Source organism: Myotis brandtii, unplaced genomic scaffold (assembly GCF_000412655.1).
Source record: "Myotis brandtii unplaced genomic scaffold, ASM41265v1 scaffold847, whole genome shotgun sequence".
NCBI classification, from domain to species: domain Eukaryota; kingdom Metazoa; phylum Chordata; class Mammalia; order Chiroptera; family Vespertilionidae; genus Myotis; species Myotis brandtii.
Genome location: NW_005371441.1, coordinates 1,043,690 through 1,066,521, shown reverse-complemented (window position 1 = coordinate 1,066,521; position 22,832 = coordinate 1,043,690). Strand labels below are relative to the sequence as shown.

The following is a 22,832-nucleotide window of genomic DNA, read 5'->3' as shown; positions in this document are numbered from 1 at the left end:
GCCACGTCCTGCCTCCCTGTGCCGCCCGGTCCCCGTGCCCGCGACCCAGCTCCGATGAGCGGGCCTCGGCTAGAGAAGTTTTCATGGGGCGCAGCCCTTCTCCCCGGTGTGGTGCTGGCCAATGGGGAGCGGGTGCTTGTGGTCTTCCAGTGCGAGTGTGTGTGGCATATCCAGGGGGGGCATACCCAGTGCCCCCAAAGTTTTAGCGGCTTTACCGCGCTTTCCGGTTGTGCTCCGGTCCTCCCTGGAGTGTGAGCTTCTCGGTGAGAGCCGGGAGGGCGTGCTCCGGCCAGTGGGCGTGGACATCCTGCCGGGATGGCGGAAGGGCTGTCCGGAGGTGTGCCCCGAGCCTGAGCAGACGCTCATCCATCGCCTCCTGGGCAAGATTGTGCCAAGCCTTGGGGAGGCGCCTTCCGGGAGGGTGTACTTTTCTATGGGGTGGGGGTGGGGGGATGAGGAGGTATTGACGCTGGAACCCATTGAACTTTTCAGTGTAGAGGGAGGTTGTGTGAGTTGCTATGGAAACCAGAGTGATTCTGGTTGGGTGCGGGGAGAAGGGAAGCAAGCAAAGAATGCAGAACACTTGAACTCGCTCTTTCAAAGATGAGTGGGAATGAGGGTTTTCTTTGAGTTCGTTTGTAATTTTCTGGAAACAGCAAGGAGTCTGGTGTGGCTTGAAGGAATGGTATGTGGCACGGGATGGCAGGCTGCGAGTCTGGTGGTATGCGTGAGATCGGGAGTGGGCTTGCGAGCCCTACCGACGACCAGAGTAGATTTCGAAGGTTTTAAAAACAGGATCTAGGCGTGGCAAACTTGTTTTAGTAAGGTAATAGGCAGTGGTGAGGAGAATGTGTCAGCATAAGGGCCATCTGGAGGCCCGGGGAGATTGTTACAGTCCGGGTCCTGCCCCCATGGGGTGCAGAGTCTACCAGAGAGGGTGAAACAAGCCACAGTGCAGTACAGTGAGCGCCTCCGGTTACACACCCCTCCCACACTCAGCTGTCTCCCCCACACTCACCCCCACCACTAGGTATTCAAGCGCATACCCATGCCTCTCATCCTGTTGCCTCAACCCCACAGTGTCTCCTCTGTTGTCCTTTTGGCAGACTTCCTGCTTATTGTTCCTATCTCGGGTCAAGTATGATCGCTGCTGTCTCTCCATTGTCCCTAAGCAGAGTTAGATCTGTTTCGTCTGCTCTGCCTCAAGTCTTTTATAAATCACACAACACAGATTTTGTTAAGACATTTATCTGTTGTCCTGGAATTACTTGCAAGTCTTATCTCCTCTCAGGATATAAACTCTGCCCTCGCCGGTTTGTCTCAGTGGTTAGAGCGTCGGCCCTCGGACTGAAGAGCCGTGGGTTCAGTTCTGGTAAAGGGCATGTACCTCGTTGCAGGCCTGATCCCGGGTTGGAACATGTGGGGCGTGTTCGAGAGGCAATCAATTGATGTGTGTCTCTCACATCAATGTTTCTCTTTCTCCTTTTCTTCTCCTCCCATCCACTTTCTCTAAAATCAATGGAAAAAAATATCCTCAGGTGAGGATTAACAAAACCAAACCAAAAGAATATAAACTCCAAGAGAGCAGGGACTGTGCCTTAATCTATCTCTATATCCTGAACACCTCGTGTAATGCTCAGCTGACCCTTTGAGGGCACACATTGAAGGTTCGTTATATTGACTCATCATGTATGTGTGTTGTATTAGGACTTTCTGTGCAAGTGGTAGAAATTCAAGTCAAACTGGCTGAAAGAAAATAATTGATTGTCTTGTGTTACTGGAGTAAGCTTGGCTATAAGGATGGTAGGATCCAGGGGATCAAAGGATGTTACAGGGAATTGTATTTGTCCTATTATGGTTTTGCTTTCCTTTGAGTTTGGTTGCCACTTTTCACATGGACCAGCACCTGGCAAATGAGTGGGCCTCTTTCCCCAGAGCTATGAGGAACTAAGGGGAGGTAGGGTTACTCCACCTAATTAACACCTAATTAGAACAGACAAGCATGGGTTTGCAAAGATACCTTGGAACATTAAAAACATAAGCCCACTCTGTTTATATGTATTTGTAAGCATGTGATCGGTTATCTGTTTATATGTGTAACTACTTATCAATCCATCGTAAACATATCCAGATTTATTTTTCTTCCTCCTTCTTTTCCTCTCTCCATTCTTTTTTTCCCTTAAGTTGATTTTTTTAAAATTAAATCTTTATTGTTCAGATTATTACACATTAGTTACTCTTTTTTCCCACCATAACTCCCCTCCACCCAGTTCCCACCCCACCCACCGCCCTCACTCCCCACCCACTGTCTTAATCCACAGGTGCACGATTATTGTCCAATCTCTTCCCTCACCCCCCACATCCCTTTCCAGCCCCAAGAATAGTCAGTCCATTCCCATTCTATGTCCCTGATTCTATTACAATCACCAGTTCATACTGTTCATCAGATTATTTATTCACTTGATTTTTAGATTCACTTGTTGATAGATGTGTATTTGTTGTTCATAATTTGTATCTTTACCTTTTTCTTCTTCTTCCTCTTCTTAAAGGATACCTTTCAGCATTTCATATAATACTGGTTTGGTGGTGATGAACTCCTTTAGCTTTTCCTTATCTGTGAAGCTCTTTATCTGACCTTCAATTCTGAATGATAGCTTTGCTGGATAAAGTAATCTTGGTTGTAGGTTCTTGCTATTCATCACTTTGAATAGGTTGGCTCCTCCTGAATAAAAGAACTAATCAAAATAAGGCTTATTTTCTAACTTCATTTGTCCCTGGGTGTGGACAACAAATGACACTAATCAGATTGACATAAACGATTTAACCTTTGTTTAGGGAGGCAAATGCAAAGCATTTACTCCCAAGTGTCATTGGTTTAGGGAAGATAGGATTTCTGCTCAGTTTCCCTATTCTACTTGTCCCAGCTTACTGGTCTATTATGCATTCAATTTTCTTAAAATGTATTCTGGCACAGGAGAAAGTTGTTTTGCTGTACACAGGTAGTTTAACCCCTATATAACTGGGCTTGGACCTCTGCCCAGCAAACTGCAGTCTATAAGTTCAATATGCAGCCTCCGGTTCTTCTAACCCAACGAGGTTTTGGGCAGTCTCTGAGTCAGACTTCTCCTCTCTTGGAGAATTTCAAAGTCCTGATGGCTCCCAGATCCAGGGAGAGTGCCTTTTTGTTAACCCTTAGGGCCCTGCTTCCCCCGATCCCGGACGAGCCCCCAGCTTGAATAAAAGACCCTTTGCTTTTGCATCGGAAAAGGCTCCCTGGTCGTGGATTATTGGGGACCCCGAACTCTGGGCATAACAGTATGATCGCTGCTGTCTCTCCATTGTCCCTAAGCAGAGTTAGATCTGTTTCGTCTGCTCTGCCTCAAGTCTTTTATAAATCACACAACACAGATTTTGTTAAGACATTTATCTGTTGTCCTGGAATTACTTGCAAGTCTTATCTCCTCTCAGGATATAAACTCTGCCCTCGCCGGTTTGTCTCAGTGGTTAGAGCGTCGGCCCTCGGACTGAAGGGCCGTGGGTTCACTTCTGGTAAAGGGCATGTACCTCGTTGCAGGCCTGATCCCGGGTTGGAACATGTGGGGCGTGTTCGAGAGGCAACCAATTGATGTGTGTCTCTCACATCAATGTTCCTCTTTCTCCTTTTCTTCTCCTTCCATACACTTTCTCTAAAATCAATGGAAAAAAAATATCCTCAGGTGAGGATTAACAAAACCAAACCAAAAGAATATAAACTCCAAGAGAGCAGGGACTGTGCCTTAATCTATCTCTATATCCTGAACACCTCGTGTAATGCTCAGCTGACCCTTTGAGGGCACACATTGAAGGTTCGTTATATTGACTCATCATGTATGTGTGTTGTATTAGGACTTTCTGTGCAAGTGGTAGAAATTCAAGTCAAACTGGCTGAAAGAAAATAATTGATTGTCTTGTGTTACTGGAGTAAGCTTGGCTATAAGGATGGTAGGATCCAGGGGATCAAAGGATGTTACAGGGAATTGTATTTGTCCTATTATGGTTTTGCTTTCCTTTGAGTTTGGTTGCCACTTTTCACATGGACCAGCACCTGGCAAATGAGTGGGCCTCTTTCCCCAGAGCTATGAGGAACTAAGGGGAGGTAGGGTTACTCCACCTAATTAACACCTAATTAGAACAGACAAGCATGGGTTTGCAAAGATACCTTGGAACACTAAAAACATAAGCCCACTCTGTTTATATGTATTTGTGAGCATGTGATCGGTTATCTGTTTATATGTATAACTACTTATCAATCCATAATAAACATATCCAGATTTATTTTTCTTCCTCCTTCTTTTCCTCTCTCCATTCTTTTTCTTTCCTTTTTTACTTTTTATTATAAAAAACTATTTCCTTAGTATCATTTGTATTTTCCCAGTGTGTCATAAACATTTAGAAAATATTTGGTAATATCACATGATCTCAGTCATTTGTGGAATATAATGAACAACATAAACTGATGAACAAAAATAGATCCAGAGACAGAGAAGCATGGAATAGACGCCAAACTTCAGAGGGAAGGCAAACGGGGAGGAGGAGGGGTGTGGCTGGGCGGTAAAAGATCAACCAAAGGACTTGTATGCATGCATATAAGCATAACCAATGGACACAGACACCAGGGCGGTGAGGGCATGTGCTGGGGGGGTGGGGGTGGCCTGGGAGAGGTCAGTGGGGGGACATATGTAATACTGTATGTAATACTTTAAACAATAAAGAATTTTAAAAATATTTGGTAATTTAGGTTCCAAACAATGACCATATAGTATTATATTGGTTGATATATCTCTTAAATCTCTTTTAATATATAGGTTCTCCCCCTCCCTTTTTAAAAATTAAGACTTTACTTTTTTTAGAGCAGTTTTAGCTTTATAGAAAAACTGAGGGGAAGATACAGAGATGTCCAATAAACCCCCTACTCCCACACATGTACAGCATCCCCTAATTGTCATTATTTCCTACCAGAGTCATACATCTTTTGTATATTTATTTGTACCACTAGAGGCCCAGTGCTTGACATTCGTGAACTGGGGGGAGTCCCTCAGCCCGGCCTGCGCCCTCTCACAGTCTAGGACCCCCGGGGGGTCCTTAGCGCTGCTGCTGCTGCAGAGGCAGGAAGGCTCCCGCCACCGCTGCGCTCGCCAGCCATGAGCCTGGCTTCTGGCTGAGCAGTGCTCCCCCTGTGGGAGCACACTGACCACCAGGGGCCAGTCCTGAGTTGAGTATCTTCCCCCTGGTGGTCAGTGCGCATTGACTGGTTGTTTTGCTATTCGGTCTATTTGCATATTAGGGTTTTATTGTATAGAATGTAACATTGTACATGTTGTACATTCTCTGTTCTCTGCCAATCCAGTTTTTTAAAAAGTCTCTACGAGGTCTTCTAATTTCTCTAGTCAGAAACAATCCCTCTCTTGAACTCTTGTGGCGTTTTTTTAACCTACATTTTACTATTTAAGTGGCAGAAATGGTATTTTCAGATATGGCCAGTATTGTAACTAATTTTTCTTTTTTTCTCTTATAAAATCAATTAATAAATGATTGCTTATCTCAGAATTGTCAGTTTTCTGCATTAGCTCACATGCCCAAGAAACCCTAAGAAAAAGAATAAAAAAATAGTTTAAAATATATTGCTCTTTTTTAAGCTCACTGCCTTTTTTTATGGCTTTGAATATTTGACCATTTGGGGGAGGTTTTGTATAGTAATTTAGAATTTAATTATACTAACTGTGCTTTTACTTGCTTAAAATGTATTTGAACTACTGTGCTAAATTTACTATTTTTTTCTTTCAGCCTGTTTGAATTTTCTGAAGTTGTGCAAGATAAAATATTACAATTATTGCCTTATTCACAATGTACAGGTGAGTTGCTGGATATTAGTCATGTTCTTTGTTATTGGAACCATCTAGCAAATTATGTGAATTAATAAAGTATCCTATATATTATAGAGGGACTTTATCATCCAAACTGGTGATCCTACAGGGACTGGCCGTGGAGGAGAGTCTGTTTTTGGGTAAGTTCTTTTATTTTTAAATGAGTAAAATAGAGTTGTCTCTTTATATTATTTAACTAGCATATTTCAGTCTGCATTTTAAAATATGGTTCAAATTAGATTTTTTCCAAGTTCCTGCAGCAGTCGCCAACCTTTCGGACCTCATGGACCACCGGTTGGCGACCACTGGAAGTGAGGAATATTATGAATCATACTGATATTTCTATAAAGAAATGGCAACCCTATATGTTACTAGTACTTCTCTATTTTGTGTTGAGAATACTTATATTTTATTACCTTATTGTATGTATTTTCAGTCAACTGTATGGTGATCAAGCAAGGTTTTTCGATGCAGAAAAAGTACCAAGAATTAAGCACAAGAAGAAAGGCACTGTGTCCATGGTGAACAATGGCAGTGATCAGCATGGATCTCAGGTTAGGAAGTGGGTGAAAAGATGGGTTTTGCTTTAAAATGAGGGACTATAAGGATCCTACAAAGTTAGAATTACCCAGTAAGGATAACATTTCAATCAAAGATATTTGTTAAAGGAATAATATTACACTCTTTTCTCTATATAACAAAAATTATATGACCTCACAAAAAAAGAAAAAAATTATTTTGTTCTTTTAAATGCAAGGCATGTTCATTGTGAGAAATTTAGAAAACACTGAAAAGTACAAAGAAGAAAATAACATTACCCCCAATGCTACCATTCATGGATCATCACTGTTCACATTGTGGCCCGTTTCCTTTCTGTATTTATTACTTATTTCAAAACGGGCCATGTTGAGCACTTTACATTCTTTGCCTTCTTTAATACTCACTGAAACCCCATTTGGGGAAGATGCTTTTATTCCCTCACAGTTTACATGTGAAGAAACTGAGCCTTGCTTTGGCCAAGTATTTTAAACAATCAGAGCAACATCTATGTATGTGTTGACATTTTATGTATAAACTTTTTACTTACTACTAGTAACAAGTGGGTAAGGATCCATGAAGTTAATATAGAATCTTTTGTGTATTTTTTTGTCAGTCTGTTAACTATATATATATACACACACACACACACACACACACACACATACACTGAGTGGCCAGATTATTATGACCGGCCAGATTATTATGACCACCCCATCAGTACTTCATTGACACTTCCAAAAATACTGAATATTGAAAACTTCCTAAGCAAATACTCTCAAGGTTTTATTATTATTATTATTATTTGCATAACTAATTCACTTCATTGTACTGATGGGGTGGTCATAATAATCTGGCCGGTCATAATAATCTGTGTATGTATGTGTGTGTGTGTGTATATAAATATATATATACAGTGGGGCCTTGACTTACGAGTGTCCCGACTAACGAGTTTTTTGAGATACCAGCTGTCTCTTGGCTGATTTTTTGCATTGAGTTGATAGAGTAATTTGAGTTAACGAGCTCCTTAAGGAGCTCCTTAACGAGCTCGGTCTTGGAACGCATTAAACTCGTAAGTCAAGGCCCCACTGTGTGTGTATATATATATTACATATATATGCATACAAACACATGCTTTTGTGTTCTGTGTTTTTCTTTATAGTTTCTTATTACTACAGGAGATAATCTAGATTACCTTGATGGTGTTCATACAGTGTTTGGTGAGGTGACAGAAGGCATGGACATAATTAAGAAAATTAATGAGACCTTTGTTGACAAGGATTTTGTACCATATCAAGATATCAGGTATGGTTACAATTTACTATCTGAATGTACTAGAATGTTTTAATACTGTGATGTTTGACATGGTAGTGGTGATGGTATGTGTAAGACTGTTTCTTGAATAAAGACTATAAGAATCTTTATGTTTTTACATTTTTATGTTTTTACACTTGTACTAATTATTCATAATTGCATATTCTGGGAGGAATTATTAAGCCTTTAATTTAGTATTTAAAAATGCAGGTTATTGAGAAATACAGCAAAAGTACTAAGAATTAGACATATTATTTTAGAGTAATGCAGAGTAATAAATATAATGTCAAACAATCAAAAACAGTAACATTAATTGTGACAGTGTACTCTAGGACCCTCCTGGTGCAATAAAATTTAGGAGGTTATGGTTTTTTGGCTTTAAGGATACATAGACATTTGTTAAAATATTTGCAAAAAGTAAAACAGATTCTGAAGCAATGTAACCGTAACCTTTGACATGGATTTATTTTGTAAGGATTAATCATACAGTGATTTTAGATGATCCATTTGATGACCCTCCGGATTTATTAATTCCTGATCGATCACCAGAACCTACTAGGGAACAACTAGATGTAAGTTGAGTCCTCTTGTGATTGAATGTCCATGCATATTAATGCTTTGCATAGCTTTTGCTTTTTAGCCTATTAAAACATTTCTTCAGAATGCCTATCTTGCTTGATCAATTATTCTAGGATAAGTGTAGAGTTCTTTTTCTTTTCTATGGAGGCAATTCATTTTTCTAGCTATGCTTTTATCATAATATCCTTTCTTCAGTTTCTGTTCCACCAGAAGAGCCTTAGCTCTGGAAGCTTATATGATTACTTTGGGAAAATGTTTTGTTTTTTTTAAATATCCTAACTAAAATTTCAAGAATTTTAGGCTAAATTAAACTATCAACCTTTAAAACAATTTTTCAGCTGGGACATACTCTGAAGCCAGGCTAGAACCCAGAAATTTCTGTGGAATAATGCACAGTTTTTCCTCAGATATTTTAAAGTATAAATTTCTGCTTATGAGACTTCCCTTAAAGCTAAATTTATCTTTATAATTGGATTTGATGCTTAATTTCTAGCACCATTTGTCTTCTGCATTCAACAGTTAGTTGGATACAGATAGTTTCTATATAAATGTTTATTTTGAGGTAACAATAAATTAGAAGATTAGTCTGGCTAATAATATTGAATTAATTTACATTAATTTTCAGAGGTAAGTTTCACATACGTGAAACAAATGAAGTAATTCTATTCTAATGCATTTGATGGAACTAAGAATAAAGCATAATATCCCAGATTTTTCTGTTTTCTTTTTTTAAAATTATATATGCATATATATGAGAAACTTTTGTCTTACAGAGTGGTCGAATAGGAGCAGATGAAGAAATTGATGATTTCAAAGGAAGATCAGCTGAAGAAGTAGAAGAAATAAAGGCAGAAAAAGAGGCCAAAACTCAAGCTATTTTATTAGAAATGGTAAGTAATTTTATTTGTTCAAATAGTTGTTCAGTAATATATTTAATACGTACTTACTGTTGGTTTATCTATTTCTGGCTTTTTGATAGTCTTAAAATATAAACATTTAGCTAAGAGTTTTTTTCTGGATTAGATTTTGTGTAAAATAATAATACATGAAAGTAAACAAATTTGATTCCACTATTAATAAAGTGTCAAGTGCCTTTTTAAAAAATGGGGAATGGATATCCAACTTACAAATATTTAATGGATTTTAATAGTTATACTCATCATTTTAAAAGAGCATTTCTTGGATTCAATTTTATATATATATATTAACAAATAATTCTTTGTACAGCTCAAGTATTGAGATTAAATATTAGAATAGTAGTTACAGGATAAAATAAACCTTGGTAGAACTGAGAGAGAGAAACATCGATATGAGAGAAACATTGCTTGCCTCATCCCTGACCAGGATCAAACCAGAAACCTAGATTTGTGCCCTGCCCAGGAATCCTATCTGAAACCTTTTGGTGCCTGGGACGATGCTCCAACCAACTGAGCCACCCGCCCAGGGCTCCTAGTCTGTTTTAAAATTCATATTAGCATCATCAGTCTGAAGGAATAAGTATTAAAGACTATAATTCAGGAATAACATTATTGAATTAAAAAATTGAAATTAATACATTTTAATAAGCACACAGTATCAGAGAACATTGACCCAGAACAGTCAACACCAAGTCAAATGATAAGAAAAATCCTTTGAGCAACAACTGGGCAACAAGAATAAGTGACATATAAGGAAAAGAACATTAGATTATCATCAGAATTTTCAGCAGCAAAAGTATAAGAAGTTCATGCCTGAAGAAAATGGGCTAATGTGTTTTTTTAAATTTTTATTTGCAGATAATTTTAAATTTATGGAACATTTTCAAAAAAATAGTGTAGAGGACTTCTATATACTTTTTACCCAGACTTACCAATTTTTAACTTTGCCACATCTGCCTGATCATTCATTCTCTCTCCTCTCCCGCTCCTTTCCCTCCTCTCTCTTTTTCTCTGTTCTCCCCCTCTTTATATTTTTGATGATATATGTACATGCACATATTATTTTTTCTGGACCATTTGAAATTAAATTGCAAACATCCCCTTTACCTCCTACATCACTATGTATTTCCTAAGATCAACATTTTTTTTTTTAAGATCAACATTATTATTCTACATATTCACTGTACAGTTATTGAAATCAGGAAATTAAATATCAATAGAAATTGCAGTTCATGCTACAATTTTGTAAGTTATTTCGGTAATATTCTTTATAGCTCTGCCCCTCCCTACCCCACCCCAGTGTAGAATCCAGCTTTCAAAACCTGTCAAGCCCAGAAGGGTGATGCATATCTTTGTGTTTAATAGGATACATCAGTGAAAAAAAGATTTGCCTTTGTGGAACTTATATATTAGTGTAAAACCCATTATTATTAACTAAAGTCTATAATTTACATTAGGATGAACTCCTTGTGTTGTACATTCTGTGGATTTTGACAGATGCCATGTATCCACCATTATAGTATCACACAGAATAGTTTCATTACTCCCCTAAATCTTCTTCGTTCCACTTCTTCATCTCTATCTCCCACAACCTTTGATAACTACTGATCTTTTTTGACTGTCTGCATCATTTTTGTCTCTTTTCAGAATGTCATATAATTGGAATCATACAGTATGTAGCCTTTCAGACTGGCTTCTTTCATTTAGCATTATGTATTTAAGGTTCTTCCATGTCTTTCGATTGGTAATGTACCACAGTTGGTTTATCCATTCACCTATTAAAATACCAGTTGCTTCTAAGTTCTAGCAAGTATGAATAAAGCCGTTGTAAACATTTGTGTGTACATTTTTGTATGGACCTTTTTTTTAACTCATTTCGATAAATACCTAGGAGTGCAATTGCTGGGTTGTATGGTTTAGCCTTGTGAGAAACTGCCAAACTAGCAATAAATGAGAGTTCCTGTTGCTCTGTCTCGTTTCCAGCATGTGGTGGTGTCAGTGTTTTGGATTTTAACCATTCTAATACATGAGCCTGTCCTTTTTGGTCCTCACTATTATCTTCTATTTCCTAAGCACATCAGTTTCTCTTACTTATTTGTGTGTAAGTAATATAATGATAATTTAACTGGTGTTTTGCATTATCAACCAGTGTTTTGAACTTTATAACTGTTAAAAGTATTTTAAATTTCCTTGTTATCTTTGACAAGTAGTATAGTAAGTATTTTCCTAACATTAAAGTTGTTTATTTGTGCTTCCTTGAGATGTGATATTTCTGCACTGTAGGTGCTTCTGGCGATTTTACTGATTTGCTCTTCCCCATATGTGCTGTGATACTTCTTACTGGACATAGGTGGTGCTTGTCTTTTATAGGCTTTGAAGACACTGAGCAGATCTTACTGGTGGTGTTTCTTCTTGCTGTTTCTGATTTTCATGATTTCCTTTTGTTTTAGCATGTTTATTGAAAGAGGAAATGCTTTATGTGATAATCATATGAGAAATAATCTTAGAGTTTTTGAATGAAGGAATATTGTTCTCTCCATCTAAAGGCCATGGGAAATAATAATTTTCCCACAATGAAACCAATACCACCATGGTTTTCTCTCACTGTTGCCCTCACTGCTGCCTCAGTGAGAAGTGGAATGCTCTGCTCAGAGCAGTGGTTGACTGTGCAGTTGACTTCAATGTGACTGAAGGAGATGCTAGTGAGGGTGAGAGTAAAAAGCTAGAAACACTATCCAGGAATTATTGCTGTTCCATATTGAACAATAATGTGGAAAGAACTGATATTACTAATCACATAAGGCTAGATTCAATAAGATAAGATTTTGCAAAAGTTTAAAATCAAGCAAAACTAAATAATATATTGCTTCGGAATACATACCTATCTGGTAAAACTCTAAAGCAGTGGTTCTCAACCTTCCTAATGCCGCGACCCTTTAATACAGTTCCTCATGTTGTGGTGACCCCCAATTTCATTGTTACAAATTGAACATAATTAAAGCATAGTGATTAATCACAAGAACAATATGTAATTATATATTTTTCCGATGGTCTTAGGCGACCCCTGTGAAAGGGTCGTTCGACCCCCAAAGGGGTCGCAACCCACAGGTTGAGAACCGCTGAATTCTAAAGATATGCAAGGGGCTGGTCAACAAGGAAAACCAAGAAGCAGGATATTCATTATATCTGGTAAGAGAGGCAGAGGGATAATGGGATCAGGAGACATTTTAGTTCTTAAGCTAGTTGTCATCATGGCTGTTTTTTATGTTTATGCTTCATAACTTAGATATACTTTACATAAATTCCGTTTTGATATATCAAATAGGAAAAAGAAAAAGTGAAGATAAAACCCAGATAAACTTGGAGTCAAATCGCAACTCAGCTGCCTATCACTGTGTGGCTTTGGGCAAGTTAGTTATTTAACCTTTTTGAATTCCACTTTCACAAAATGGATTATTATTTTAAGCATTATTTTAAGAATTGTCTGTAATGAATATTGAGGTGTTATTGAGATTTCTTTTTCTTCTGATCCTGCAGTTTATAATGTAAATTTAGATGTTTTAGGAAAATTGGCATTTTGATGTGGATAGAGTATTTAGAATGGAAAATAAATAAAGGAATTGATTTATATTTTTGTTTGTTTATAATTTAGGTGGGAGACCTACCTGATGCAGATATTAAACCTCCAGAAAATGTTCTGTTTGTGTGTAAATTGAATCCAGTGACCACAGATGAGGATTTGGAGATAATATTCTCAAGATTTGGGCCAATAAGAAGGTAATCTCTAGAATTAGTGAAAGATTTTAGGAAAACTAGGTATTAATTTGTGGCTTTCTAATGACATATTTTCAATGAAGCTATGAATTCTAGGTGAATTTTGTACAGGTGAATTTTACAGTTGAATCCTTGGGACAGAGGGAAGAAAAATAATGTATGTATATGTGTATAAGTATATATAAGAATATATATATGTGTGTGTGTGTGTGTGTGTGTGTGTGTGTATATTTACACACAGTATATATATAATTGAATGATTTCCAACACATTTTCACAGGAGGTGGATGGAACAGTTTAAATCTAGTACTAAAAACATTTATCTCATTTATATTCTCCTTAGAATTACCAGCAATCTGTATCAAAATTAATTTGAATCTAAATTTTCCCAAATATTTCTTTTGGCTAATTTCCTCTGCATTGTTAATGCAAAAGTCTACTAAGTTAGTATTCCTGTGAGAAAGGGAAATATTTTATAATTAATTAAAAAGTATTAATTTGTGGCCCTGGCAGGGTGGCTCAGTTGGTTGGAGCATCATCCCATATACCAAAAGGTTGCGGGTTAGATCCCAGTTAGATGCGTACAGGAAGCAACTGATTGATGTTTTTCTCTCACAGCGATGTTTCTCTCTCTCACTTTCTCTCTCTTTCAAATCAATTTAAAAAAATTTTTATTTTATGTTTAGAATTTCATTTCATGTTTTTCTCCCATGAAGCCATTCTTAACTCTTCCTGTTGAAATAAAAATCTTTCTGTAAATGATTACCCAACTTTATTCCTTCACCTACTTACAACATCATATTTATAAAAAATATTCCTATATTGCTGCTTTTTATTTTTCAGTTTTAGACATATGCTGACTTCCTGCTAAACAAGATGAGGATTTTACCTCTATTAGTAACATCCCATGTTCATTCTTTCTTCCAACTACTTTGGTTATGTCATAATTATGGTTAGGTCATTGTTCAATATTTACATTTTAATGTGTATGTAACTACTGTAACAGCTGAACCATTTTCTTTAATGGGATTATTTTTCCTTTTTCTCATAAAGTCTTATTTTCTTGTTCCAGTTAATGTAAAATGAGACTTAGGATATGTCAGGAAAGGGACAAGCCGGTCCTTTCAGTTCAACTTCATTGGCCCTTTCTCTTGGTTGTTAAGGTGGATTAGTTCTGTAGACTAGCTATACTGTGGGGTTAAATTTGAGCTTGGTTTATATTAAAATTCAAAAACTCCAAAGCATAAACTTACTAAACATGTGCTATATATGTATGAATGTGCATACATTATCCTAATAGTAACATTAGATATTCTATAATTTATCTACATTTGGGGACTAGAAATGAATTATGATTTAAAAAACTTTTTAGCAGTAGTTTACTTTTGTTATAGGCAAATTAAATATTTTTATCTTATTCTTCCTTCAGTTCTTCGGGAATTTAGGGCTGCAGGCCTATATAGGGCATTTAGAGTAGAATTAGATAATGTGATTACTAGGCTGGTGAACTATTTAAAAAATTGTTATTGGAAAAATTTAACTTTGTCTTTTAATAACTGTCTTATTTCGTTCTTCACTTATGAAGAGTGAGAGTGAATGCTTTTTTAAAAAGTCACTTCTCCCAAACTTTCTTTCAGTTGTGAAGTTATTCGAGATTGGAAGACAGGAGAATCCCTCTGTTATGCTTTTATTGAATTTGAAAAGGTAGGTCATAATATAGATCTATTAAGTTTGGTATTTTTTTGTTCTTTTATGGTTTAAAAATGTAAAAATTGCAAGAACTTGTCTAGTCCCTAAGATTAGGAAATTATTGTGCCCTTTCTTTAGGCACCAAAGAAAACTAACTGTATTATAGTCAAATAGGGGATAAATTCAACATCTGTTGATGTTAATGTATGTACCTTTACATTAGATTCACATGCAGTCTGTGTTTGTGAATCTTGAAAACTTTAAAGTTTTAGGTAAAGTCCTTCACACTCTATCAATGATTTTTCAGTGTTATTTAGATAGATATAATCGAGTAACGAAAAAGAACTGGACTGGGTGTTAAGTTCTAGATATTAATCTGAGCTTTGTCACTGATCAGCTATTGTATGACATTTGGCAGTTTAGAAATCTTATTTCCAGGTGTTAACGTCCTTATAAATAAAGCTTGTGTATTGGATTAGATGGTACCTTCTAGGTCTAAAATAATAATGATAACTTATGTTACTTAAATAACTTTCTTTAAGCCAGACATTATGCTACTTGCTATGCATTTAATCTTTACAGCTCTGTGAGATAGGTACTGCCCTCCTTTCCAAATAAGTAAATTGAAACACATAGTGATAACGTGACTTATTTAAGATCATGTCATACCTGGGATTTGAACTTTCATATGTGTGAACTTAAATAAGTTCACATTGCTTTTTGCCACTATGCTAGGTAAGGCTATTTTTTAATGTAGCTTTGGACTGATATGTGTCCAATAGTAGTTCATTCTAAATTATAGTTATCCCAAAGTATTTATTGAACCCCTTTTATATATCAGTGTGATAAGTCCTAGGACTACAAGATGAATAATGGAGGGTTGGGAAGACAGACACCTAACAAATTTTACCTAGATATTGTTGGGTGTACCAGAAATGGTATCTACAAGGTACATTGGTGCTTTGGGTTACTATGGATACTTCTTATAGACCTGACAGTGTCATTCCATCATTGACACTATAGGATATATTATTTATTTACTCACAAATATAATTTCATTTCATTTATAGCACATAGACTATTGACTGCCTATGTTTTTTCAGTCTTCTGCAGATATACCATTTTCCATGAATATGTAGTGCAGTTCAACTTTATAGAATCTATGAGTTCTTTATCATGATTCAGCATTTCTGTTTTTGAGGTGGATCTTTTGTGACCTTTATCATTTCTTGAAAATCAGATTAAGCTACATCCTTCTGCTTCATAATTTCTCATGGCCCGTAGCCTCTTTGTAAGTGTTCATCATTTAGTTTGTATTTTTGCATGTATGGCAAGTTCTATATGTTTTGGATAATCTGATCCCCCAATTTTTTAAACTGAAGAGTAAAACACATACAGAAAATGTACAGCTCATGAGTAAACAGCTTGACAAATTACCACAGTTATCATACCCATGTAGAACCATCACTCGGGTCAAGAAATAAAACATTAGTAGGAAAAAAATTATCGGGATCCCAGAAGCCCTCTTTGTGTCCCCTGCAGATAATTTCCCCATCACTGCGACTTCTGACAGCATAGGTTGGTTTTGTCTAATTTTAAACGTGATATGTCAACACATGTGTATACTTTTGTATTCAGCTTTATTTGCTCAGTGTTATATTTGTAAGATTTATATATGTTTCTGAATGGTGTTTCATTATAATAAGTGTGTGTGTGTGTGTGTGTGTGTGTGTGTTTGACACAATCTGTGAATGATATAATTCTCCTCTGGGTCAGCATCCATAATCAAACACAAAAGTAGTTCTTCATTGAAACAAATGAATAGTCATACTAAATGGGATAACTTAAGGCCACAGCCTCCCATTAGGTCAGGTTTTGCTGTCAAATGGATTTTAACCCCAGATTTATAAAAACAACTTTCAATTTTCAGGATATTTATGGGTTTTGACTAAAAGGGTTTGTGGATTTAGATAAGACAATTGGTGCCCTGCAGAAGAGGCTCTGGTTGAGCATCAACCCATGAACCAGGAGGTCATGCACTGTTCAATTCCCGGTCAGGGCACATGCCTGGCTAGTGGGCTTGATCCCCAGTAGGGAGTGTACAGGAGGCAGCTGATCAATGATTCTCTGTCATCATTGATGTTTCTATCCCTCTCTCTGAAATCAATAAAAAGCATGTTTAAAAAAAAAGACAATTGGTAAGTATATGTATGTCCACTACAATTGGACTGCCTCGGTTCAAATCTTGGACTCACCCTTGCCAACTGTGTGACCTTTGGCAAGTTGGGTACCTTTGTGAACTTCTCTTTGAGAAAATATAAGATAATAATAGATAGTACCTCATACAGTTGTCATCAGAGTTAATTGAGGTAATAGATCCAAATAATTTAATAGCATTTGGTTATAGTAAGCATTCAAATCTTCATTTTGTAACAACATATTTTGTATTTTCAGTATTCTGAAAAATTTTCATAAAGATTTAGTTGTGTTTTTTTTTGTTTTTGTTTCTTTTTGCCTGCAGATGTGGTTTATTTTGTTTGCACACAGTTTTTTCAAAAATCTAAATTTGTTGACAACACATTATGAAAATCTGGGTTTTAAGTTTCTTCTGCAAAAATCAGAACATTTGGCACTCCTCCACCCCAATTTCTCCATAGCAACCATCAGCTGGAGCTGTAGGAGCCAACCCAGTGATGTTCAACCTTGATAGCACAGTAAGATCACATGAGGCGCTTTTTCAAAAATACCGATGCCTGAGCCCCACCGCAGATCGGCTAACCAGTGGTCGGCAAACTCATTAGTCAACAGAGCCAAATATCAACAGTACAACGATTGAAATTTCTTTTGAGAGCCAAATTTTTTAAACTTAAACTATATAGGTAGGTACATTGTTAATAACTTAATTAGGGTACTCCTAAGGCTTAGGAAGAGCCACACTCAAGGGGCCAAAGAGTCCCATGTGGCACACGAGCCGCAGTTTGCCAACCACTGGTAAACCATCAATTTCAACAGCAGCAGTCACAGCAAATGTTTACTGAGTGCTTGGAAAGCACCCTGGAAAGAAAGCTGCCATATAAAATATATTCATGTTGGGGACACAGAACATGTGTGAAAATGATGATAAACAACCATACAAGATACAAGATCAGCTTAGCACCAAGTGTGGTCTATAAAGCAGTGGTTCTAGCTTTGCTGCCTATTTGAACTACCTGGAGGGCTTTGAAAAATCCTGATGCCCAGGTTTGCACCCCAGACCAATTACATTGAAATCAAGAAGGAAAAAAGGAACTCAGGCATCAGTATTTTTTTTTTAAAGTCGGGATCCCAATGTACAGGAACATTTATGCTTAATTTTTTTATAACTATAGGAAGAAGATTGTGAGAAAGCATTCTTCAAAATGGACAATGTGCTTATAGATGACAGAAGAATACATGTGGATTTTAGCCAGTCTGTTGCAAAGGTTAAATGGAAAGGAAAAGGTATGTTGGTTTATTTTTTTTTTTCCTGTTCTGTTTTCCATGGTGTGTGTGTGTGTGTGTGTCCCCTGATTTAGTGCTCTTAATTTGGAGAAATGCTCTTTGATAAAACTCCTGCCCTATATGGTTTTACATTGCTGTTTCCTAAAATCTAAGATAGAGGGGTCCGTGTGTGTGTGTGTGTATGGATTTTAAACTGATGATTAATATATTTTCTATGTTTGACTATATTATAAATTACTTGTAATTACCCACTTCAGGCATGACATTTTTCCAATTATTATGTTTGTGGTGGTTTGGTTCTTCTAGATGCAAAACCCCTAATATGTTTTGCCTAAAGTTTGTTTTATGTTTAGAATTTCCTTTCATTTCATGTCTTTCCCTGTATATATTTTATAAACAATCAAAACACTTCCCTGTGTGCCTCCAGTTTACTTTACTTGTACATTCAGTCTTGGGCCCTTCGGTAGGAAGCCCTCCCATTAGAAGCATTTCCTCATTTCTGTGGAGGAGACAGGAAAGGCAGGGCAGCCAGCAGGTCTGGGCCATGGGTAGGAGCTGAATCTTCCTCTGGCAGGAGACTAGGCTTGAGAGTAGAGAGGCTGCATGGAATGCTCCCTCCTTTCCTGCCCTGCCACTGTAGGCCAGTCAGGATTTAGGAATAGGTCCTGTTTTTCTGAAGAGATCATTGTTGATTTCATTTTTGGCTCTTGGGAGGAATAAAGGTGCTCTTAAGCAAGAATTTTAAAGCAGAGACACCAATCCCCCCATCTTGCATCTCTCAGCAAACTTCTACACACATCCTGCTGTCCCCTATCTGCTTGGTGCTCTGTTGAGATTTGGGGACAGTGTTTCTTTTGACAGATCATAGGTCTTTAAAGCCTCACTTCTTCCAAACTTGTAAGTTTCTGGCATCTCAGACTCAAGTCCCAAACCCTTAGCTTCCCTTGGATCTAATGTTCTCATGGATATAATGGCTTTACTTAAACACCGCATTATTTTCCAGTGAACGTATGTATGCACTGTGTTGTTTAGGATTTGAAAGTATGGTGTTGTAATATTCATGTATTTCATTAGGTGGCAGCATATGGCTACCAGTTAAAATAGTAATGGAGAATGAATTATTATGATTCTTTTGTTCTCTTCTCAGCCTTTTTCTAGCCCCTGATATATATGCCACTTATAAAATCGCTCTTGTATATTATACCTCTTATAAAGTAATTTCTGTTCTTGATTAATTAGGGAATTTTTCTTATTAAGTTTTTTCTTCTTTTTTTGATAAATAGGTGGAAGATATACCAAGAGTGATTTCAAAGAGTATGAAAAGGAACAGGATAAATCATCTAATTTGGTTCTGAAAGATAAAGTAAAGCCCAAACAGGAGTATCCTTCATAGGAAGCAGTTAGTCAGTATGTGTTGACCATACACTCTGTGTAGAGTACTGTGCAATATGTTATAAAAAGTCACAAAGGCTGTAGAAAAGTCCCTAAGCCAGATGGTTTGTGAAGGAGTCATTATGTTTATCTCTTTTTACTGTCTTATATATACTTTGCTTTTTCAGTGTATTCTCTGTTATATGGAGAAAGTTAGGGTTGAAATAAATCTTTAGCCTTCTTTTCCCTCCCTACTCTTAGGTTAAAGTTAATACTTATTCGCAGAAGATCTTCAGGTAAGATTCATATTTTCTCTATATAATTGCATAATTTTAAATTCCTCATAGTCAGAAATTTCTTTATTATAGCTAACCAAATCCTTTGTGCTAACCTTCCTTGGATAGTTAACTTTGGAGATGGTGAAGATGTGGACAACAAAATCCTGTTGTTCCTTACATAATTAGGCTGCTTCTTTCTGCTTAGTACATTGTCAGTCTAGCAACAAATACATGTTGGGCTTCACTTGTGTGCAAGAGGTGACTTATAGGATTAAAGAAATTCTTTGACTTGACCATTTTATTTAGGTTTTTCCAAGTTTTAGGTTGAGACAAGTAAGGAGCAATGAAACATACTGTTCATATTATGTCATTTTAATTTTTCATTGATGTTTTCATTATAAATTTATCAATCCACACATTGTAAAGCTTACTTCTTTTGGGATTCTTTCTTTAATGGTTTCTTTGTTTTCTAGTTTCTGTTGGTGTTTTAGAGCTTCTCTTTTCCTATACTGTATATGGAACATTTCTTTTCCAAGTAGTCATCAAGGAAAGATGAATATTGGGCTGATGGTTATGTACTTACTAGAGGCCTGGTGCACGAATTTGTGCACAGGTAGGATCTCTCAGCATGGCCAGTGATTGGGTCCAATCTGGGGGGCTAGCCGGCTGGGAAAGGGACTGCGGGAGGTTGGCTGGCTGCCCCCCCATTGGGGTTGATCAGGGGGCCAGCTGGATGGGGGAAGGGACTACGGAAGGTTGGCCCCAGCAGCAAGTTAACCAATGGCCAATTCCGTGAGGAATCGGGCTCCCTCCTCCCTCCTGTCTGGGTCCAGGGTGTGGGTGAACCAGATTCAGGGCTCACAGGGCCCCATCAGCAAGGTAAGGCACAGCTGATTCCATGAGGAATTGGGCTCTCTCCTCCCTCCTGTCTGGGTCTGGGGTGCCGGTGAACCAGATTCGGGGCTGTCAGGGCCCCAGCAGCAAGGTCTGGGTTGGTGCTCTCCATAGCTACCGGCCAGTTGTCCGGTCATTCCCTCCTGCCACCGGCAGACTCCCTCCTCTCTCCTGTCTGGGTCTGGGGTGCAGGTGTACCAGATTCGGGGCTGTCAGGGTCCCAGCAGCAAGGTCTGGGTTGGTGCTCTCCATAGCTACCGGCCAATTGTCCGGTCATTCCCTCCTGCCACCGGCAGACACCTAGGACCTGGGCTTCCCTCGAAGCCCTGGCTTCGTCCGGAAGGTCGTCCAGAAGGACGTCCAGTCTAATTAGCATATTACACTTTTATTATTATAGACTAGAGGCCTAGTGCATGAAAATTCGTGCACTCGAGTGGAGGGTCCCTCAGCCCGGTCTGCGCCCTCTCACAGTCTGGGACCCCTTGGGGGATTTCCGACAGGCTGCTTAGGCCTGTTCCCTGGGGGATCAGGCCTAAACTGGCAGTCAGACATCCCTCTGGCAGCCTGGGAGCCCTCGGGGGATGTCCGACTAATGGCTTAGGCCTGCGGGGAGCAGGCCTAAGCCGTTAATTGGGCATCTCTAGCGCTGCCGCGGAAGTGGGAGAGGCTCCCGCCACCATTGCTATGCTGGCCAGCCATGAGCCAGCTTCTGGCTGAGCAGTGCTCCCCCTGTGGAAGCGCACTGGCCACCAGGGGGCAGCTCCTGCATTGAGTATCTGCCCTCTGGTGGTCAGTGTGTGTCCGAGCAGTCGGTCCTGGTGGTTCTGCCATTAGGGTCAATTTGCATATTACCCTTTTATTATATAGGATAGATTTTTAAAGCAGTGTTGGTTGTTTACAATAGTTAAAGCATTCTAGAGGTTAGAGTGGGTAAAGTCTGCAGTATGTATGCCGACATAATCAGCATGAGGAGAAGCTTTCACTTGCAAACAGACCAAACAGTGAGATAAGATTTAGCCTGAAAAGATAAACATCAGGGAGGATATGATTGAAATCTTAAAATCATAAAAGGTATGGATGAAATACAGTTGAGATTTATCAAATCTTTAAAATTAACTATAGTTAATTTTAGGATAAATACTAGTAACTGCAGTTGGAAGAAAAGGAGTGTGTAGGACAAATAAAAGGAAGTACAGTCGTAGAGTATAAAATAGAAGCAGGCGTCTTTTCCCCCATAGAATTAGCTCAGGCTGAGAAGAAAGAATATGTAGTGTTACAGTGTTTTGAATTCAAGATGATAGATTACTAAGAGTGAAGAAAGGAAATGAGGCATGTTTGAGGATAAACCTCTAGCCCAGTCCTGTCCAATAGGACTTTGTACAGTGATGGAAACCTATTATGTCTCCACTGCCTTGTATAGCTACTAACCACATGTTTAATGAATTTAAATTTAAACAATTACAGTGAACAGTGCCTGCTTTAGGCTTTTGAAGTTGATGGAGAAGACAGACATGTCCTGGTGTAAACCACTGCTAATTATCCTCCATCGGAATATTGAACAAGAAAAAGGAAATTCATGAGTCTGACCCTGCACTCTGTTTCCTATTTTATGTTACTAAACAATGCTGGCTGTGACCCGCTAAATGGACTTCGCACTCCATTGCTGGGTCATGACCAGCATTTTGAAAAACACCTCTCTAAAGCCTTTTGGACAGAGGGAGAAGCATGTGAAAAGCTACACACGAAGATGAAATCATAGGCAAGGACTATTGAATTTGTATCTGAAAAAGGAGAAGATCCAGAAGGTATCCTGGAAACAGTGTGCTATGGTATGCCATAGTATAAAGGAGAAAAGAAGTCAGAGATAATCTACACTAATAAAAGAGAAACATGGTAATTAGCATACGACTGCTACCCTTCCCATTGGCTAATCAGCATATCCTTATGCAAATTAACTGTCAGCCAAGATGGCGGCCGGCAGCAATGCACTGAAGCGAACAGGGAGGCTTGCTTGCTCCAGTGACTGCGGACTCCAACATTCCCTGCCTGACTTGCCGGCCTCTCAGCTGCAACTCTAAGCAACTATGTAACAAATA

The 22,832-nt window shown here is 38.1% G+C and overlaps 1 protein-coding gene across 1 annotated transcript in view; it reads left to right on the top strand.

The window, feature by feature from the left end:
* The window catches only part of PPIL4 (peptidylprolyl isomerase (cyclophilin)-like 4), a 33,673-nt gene that overhangs the window by 1,708 nt on the left and 9,133 nt on the right, over positions 1–22,832 (top strand). The window contains exons 2-11 of the mRNA XM_005884724.2: positions 5,824–5,891; positions 5,979–6,043; positions 6,340–6,457; positions 7,603–7,745; positions 8,230–8,326; positions 9,107–9,223; positions 12,903–13,027; positions 14,662–14,728; positions 18,082–18,193; positions 19,477–19,573. Coding sequence (XP_005884786.1) covers positions 5,824–5,891; positions 5,979–6,043; positions 6,340–6,457; positions 7,603–7,745; positions 8,230–8,326; positions 9,107–9,223; positions 12,903–13,027; positions 14,662–14,728; positions 18,082–18,193; positions 19,477–19,573 — 1,009 coding nt within the window. The remainder of the gene's footprint in view (positions 1–5,823; positions 5,892–5,978; positions 6,044–6,339; positions 6,458–7,602; positions 7,746–8,229; positions 8,327–9,106; positions 9,224–12,902; positions 13,028–14,661; positions 14,729–18,081; positions 18,194–19,476; positions 19,574–22,832) is intronic.